This window comes from Erithacus rubecula (genome assembly GCF_903797595.1).
Source record: "Erithacus rubecula genome assembly, chromosome: 10".
In the NCBI taxonomy this organism is placed as follows: domain Eukaryota; kingdom Metazoa; phylum Chordata; class Aves; order Passeriformes; family Muscicapidae; genus Erithacus; species Erithacus rubecula.
Genome location: NC_136662.1, coordinates 1,591,145 through 1,596,215, shown reverse-complemented (window position 1 = coordinate 1,596,215; position 5,071 = coordinate 1,591,145). Strand labels below are relative to the sequence as shown.

The 5,071-nt window shown below is 46.2% G+C and overlaps 1 protein-coding gene across 2 annotated transcripts in view; it reads right to left on the bottom strand.

Annotated features, from left to right (window-relative positions):
* Positions 1-1,363: 1,363 nt before the first annotated feature.
* Positions 1,364-5,071, bottom strand: part of JAK1 (Janus kinase 1) — a 65,387-nt gene continuing 61,679 nt past the window's right edge. For both annotated transcript variants that reach the window (XM_079314446.1, XM_079314445.1), the window contains 3 exons: positions 4,870-4,987; positions 4,537-4,647; positions 1,364-2,605 (listed from right to left, as the gene is read on the bottom strand). In XM_079314446.1, the coding sequence (XP_079170572.1) occupies positions 2,504-2,605; positions 4,537-4,647; positions 4,870-4,987 (331 nt within the window). In that variant the 3' untranslated portion in view covers positions 1,364-2,503. The remainder of the gene's footprint in view (positions 2,606-4,536; positions 4,648-4,869; positions 4,988-5,071) is intronic.

Here is a 5,071-nt window from a genome sequence, read left to right as displayed (position 1 = left end):
CCCAGCGCCTCGGCATTTATTGCTGCCTTAACTGCGCACACCGAACGCCCCAGAGCGGCCCGGGGACACCGGGCTGTGACAAAGGTGTGGCTGCTCCCGCCTGGAGAGGAGGGGACAGCGCTGGCTTTGTCACCGGAGGGACAGAGCGCACCTGGGGAGCTGGGGCAGCTCCTGAAAGCAATAAAAACCCAGAGGAAAGAAAGCTGATCCTTTCTCCAGTCCTCAGCCTGAGGAAGTTAAAAGAGGAAGTCTTGCTAGTAATTATTTTGTATTTTTTAACTCCAAACGTGGAGGGTTGGTTTTTTTTTCCCCAATTTTCCTTTTTCCAGGGTTAAGAGCTCTGCATTTACAGCCTTTCAATTTTTAATATTTCTTCTTAATCCTGGAACGGAGTGATACCCAAAGGATCCCCAGAGCCTCGGTGATGTTCTCAATGAATGCCTGTCCAAAGGGAGATGCTGTCCTGAGCTGCCTTGGAATATTCCCTGGGATTTGGAGAGCTGATCCTTGGACAGTGGAATAACTTGGTTTTTAGGCTGAGAACCCACAGCTTTTCCATGGAGGAAATCATTCCCAGTGTGAGGCAGCACCACCCTTCCACAGCTGTGGGACAGCTCTTCCTGGGCTGCCCAAACTCTTTCCCACTTTTGAGTGTATTTTCCTTTTTTTTTTTTTTTAAGATTTTTTGTATTGTTAGCTTTTTATCAGCTCTGGCTCTAGTTGTATCTTCTGCCATCAGCCCTTGGAGCTGGAGATCAGCAATCCTTCCTTTTGCCATCAGTGACAGGTAAATGAGGAGCCAGCCCTCATCCCAAGGCTTTGGAATTCTAATTCCAATTCCTGCTGCAAATCCACTTGGATTGAGTTCACCGAGGCCAGGAGCCACCTCCTCCTCCCTTTTCTTTGCTAGAAAACACTGAAGCCATTTTTCAATACTGTTTTGTTTTTTTTTTTTTTAATTAAAAGTCTTAACTTTTGCCTTTCAAGCTTTGGGATGTGACCAGGATTCACATTTTCAAAGCTTAAAAAAATCCCAATCAAAATCCCTCTTCCCTCAGCTGCTGGAACTGCTCCACAAACAGGAGCCAGGAGCTTTTCTGGGATTCTGCCTGTATGTATTGATAAATTCACTTGTAATATTTTGTTTCAACTGTTTGTATATGCAACTTTCTCAACTTGTTACACTTTTCAATGAAAATAAACTGTTGGTACTTATTTCATGTGGATTTTTGTAGGAGGAAAACAGTCCTGGACTCCTGATAAGGTAGGAAAAGGTTTTGAATTTCAATTTTGAAGGTTTCCATTTCTATGGAAATTGCATTTTAAAAACTCTGTTTAATTTATGATTAAAAAGGGAGGCACATGGAGAAAAAAAAATTCTTTATTAGACTTGTTTGTATAAAGAGTAACAAAGTGCTTACAGATTAAATTCAGCTTCCTACCTGACATACAGAAACAATAACACTGTAAAAATAAATCTGACCTCCTTGGAGCTCATAATTACCATTTTATATATATTTATATATATATATAGACCTCTTTTTATTATTGCCAAACCTTGAGGATCTTTTCAGAGCATTTCCCAACTCCAGGTGTGGTAAGAAAAATGATGGCAGCAGAAGGTTCCAGTTAAACCACTCATGGGCTGAGTGAAAATGTTCTTTAAATAATTTGTTGGAGGAGTTTCCATTCCCCAGGACACCCCTGGGTGCTCAGACCTTTTTTTTTTTTTTCCTTTTGGATAATCCCCTCCAGACTCTGGGCATGGCCTGGGTTCTTTCCCATCTCCATGAATTCCTTCCCTGCACATCCCTCAGCACCAGGGATGCTCACTCACCCCCTCCAGGGCTGCACCCAGTCTGGGAGCTCCAGGGGGAACAGTGTGGGAGTGGAGTTGAAAAAAAACTAATTATTTATCTCAAAATTGGGATTCTCACTGAAATGCACAACTGTGCCCACCCCTCCATGCTGCTGGGGGTGGTATTTTGAACACTTTTGAAAAATACCTGTAAGAGCTCAGGACTGGGGCCTGGTGGGTTATAAAGAGCTGAAAAATTTACCCCCCCTATATTTTTATAGGTTTTCTTTCTTACAAAGATTTAAGTGCATGTGAAGGATATTTTGTCAGCTGACTTCAAAATTATTAATTGAGTCCTCTTACATCCACTGGCTGAGGTTTGAGCTGAGAAATGCAGTGGATTTTCCCAGCTCACAACATCCATCAGGGCAATTCCAATTGTGGCACAACCAGAATCAGAGCAGGATAAAACTGCCCTGCAAGAACAGCAGCAAAGGGAGCTGGAGCTCATTTTGCCCAAACCTTTTCAATTCTTTTAATCCAACTCTTCAATCTGTTGGCAAAAGAATCCTTTAGAACCACATCAGCCCAGCCAGAGTACAAATTACAGGAGTAAAAACAAACAACAACAACAAAAAAAAGGGAATAGCCTTGGGCATACATAGTTTGCTGGGCATTTAAAGTCCTTACAAGATAAAAAATTAATTACATTTTACTCATGATAGTTTCAAATCCTTGGATCAGGTTGTGGAAGGTGGTGCGTTCGTCGTGTTTGTAGATCCAGCACTTCCTCATCAGCTGATCCACCTGCAGCAGGAACAGGGATTTCTTTAGGGAAGGAAACATTTCTCTGGGTTCCCAGTAAACACAGAGGAGCAGAGTCCCTGAATGAACAGAAACACCTCAGGAGCTGGGCAGGGACCTGAGCAGGGGGTTCCTCAGTTCAGGTTTGAACCAACAGCTCTTCCACCTGGGGAGCTGCACCCCAGGAACTGCCAGGATCTGAGGGATTCATTCCCCAGGAATGGTCATGGTGGTTCAGCAGGTCCCTGTGAAGGGACCACGGACTTGGGAATGTCAATGTCAAAAAACATCTTAAAACAACCCTTGGAAAGGTTTTGCTCACAGGCTCCTGAAGGGTTTCTTACCTGAGTGGTCAGGCCTGTGGAACCAGGGGAGTGTGACCCCTCTGGGGCTGAATCAGTGTCCAGGCAGGGATGGACAGACAGACAGACAGACAGATATATACACTGCTTCCTTCTTCCCTCATCCATCCATCATCCATCCATCATCCATCCATCCATCCATCATCCATCATCCATCATCCATCCATCCATCATCCATCCCTCATCCATCATCCATCCATCATCCATCCATCCATCCATCATCCATCCATCATCCATCCATCCATCCATCCATCCATCCATCCATCCATCATCCATCCATCCATCCATCCATCCATCCATCCATCCATCATCATCCATCATCCATCCATCATGCATCCATCATCCATCATCCATCCATCCATCAATCACATCCATCCATCATCCATCATCATCCATCATCCCTCCATTCATCCATCATCCATCCATCCATCCATCATCCTCCATCCATCCATCATCCCTCCATCATCCATCCATCCATCCATAATCCATCCATCCATCATCCATCCATCCATCATCCAATCCATCCATCCATCATCCATCCATCCATCCATCCATCCAATCATCCATCCATACTCCATCCATCATATCCATCCATCCATCATCCATCCATCATCCATCATCCATCCCTCATCATCCATCACCATTCCATCCATCATCCATCATCCATCCATCAATCCATCCATCCATCCATCCATCCATCCATCCATCCATCATCCATCCATCCATCATCATCCATCATCCATCATCCATCCATCCATCATCCATCCATCATCCATCCATCCATCCATCCATCATCCATCATCATCCATCATCCATCCATCATCCATCCATCCATCATCCATCCATCCATCATCCATCATCCATCCATCCATCCATCATCCATCCATCATCATCCATCATCCATCATCCATCATCCATCCATCCATCATCCATCCATCATCATCCATCCATCCATCCATCCATCATCCATCCATCATCCATCATCCATCCATCCATCATCCATCCATCCATCCATCCATCATCCATCCATCATCCATCCATCCATCATCCATCCATCCATCATCCATCCATCCATCCATCCATCCATCCATCATCCATCCATCATCCATCCATCATCCATCCATCCATCATCCATCCATCCATCATCCATCCATCCATCCATCCATCCATCATCCATCCATCATCATCCATCCATCCATCCATCCATCATCCATCCATCCATCCATCCATCCATCCATCCATCCATCCATCCATCCATCCATCCATCCATCATCCATCCATCCATCATCCATCCATCATCCATCCATCCATCCATCATCCATCCATCCATCATCCATCCATCATCCATCCATCCATCATCCATCATCCATCCATCCATCCATCCATCATCCATCCATCCATCATCCATCATCCACCCATCATGCATCCATCCATCCATCATCCATCCATCCATCCATCATCCATCCATCATCCATCCATCCATCCATCCATCATCCATCCATCATCCATCCATCATCCATCCATCATCCATCCATCCATCATCCATCCATCCATCCCTCCTCCCTCCCTCACCTCCTCAGGACAGGTGGGTGGCCGTGGCAGTCTCTTGTCATCCTGCAGGACCCTCACGAGCCGTGCCACCGTCATCTGTCCCTGAGTGGGGCCGATCATCTTCAGGAACTCCTGTGGGGACAGCAGGATCAGTGGGAACCCCTCACCCCACTGCAAGGACAGCCAGATAAACCTGCAGCAGGTGCCCCCCGTGGAAGGGGTGGAATGAGATGAGCATTAAGGTCCCCACCCCAAATGATCCCACGATTCTCTGATCCCTCTCCTTGTTGCCAAAAATAAGAATAGCTTTGTTTGGAAGGAGCTCTGGCAGCCATTTATGTCCCAGCCACTTACTGCCATGGGGCTGGAATCAGAGTCACAGTAGGTGAGGAGCTCGTAGAGCGTCACCCCGAAGGACCAGACGTCCGAGGCGATGTAGAACTTGCTCTGCAGCAAACACTCCGGGGCGTACCTGGGGACACAGGGGACAGTGTCACACCCAGGCACCCCAGCCCTGCTCACACACTGCCACAGCAGCTCAGCAGCCACAGGAATG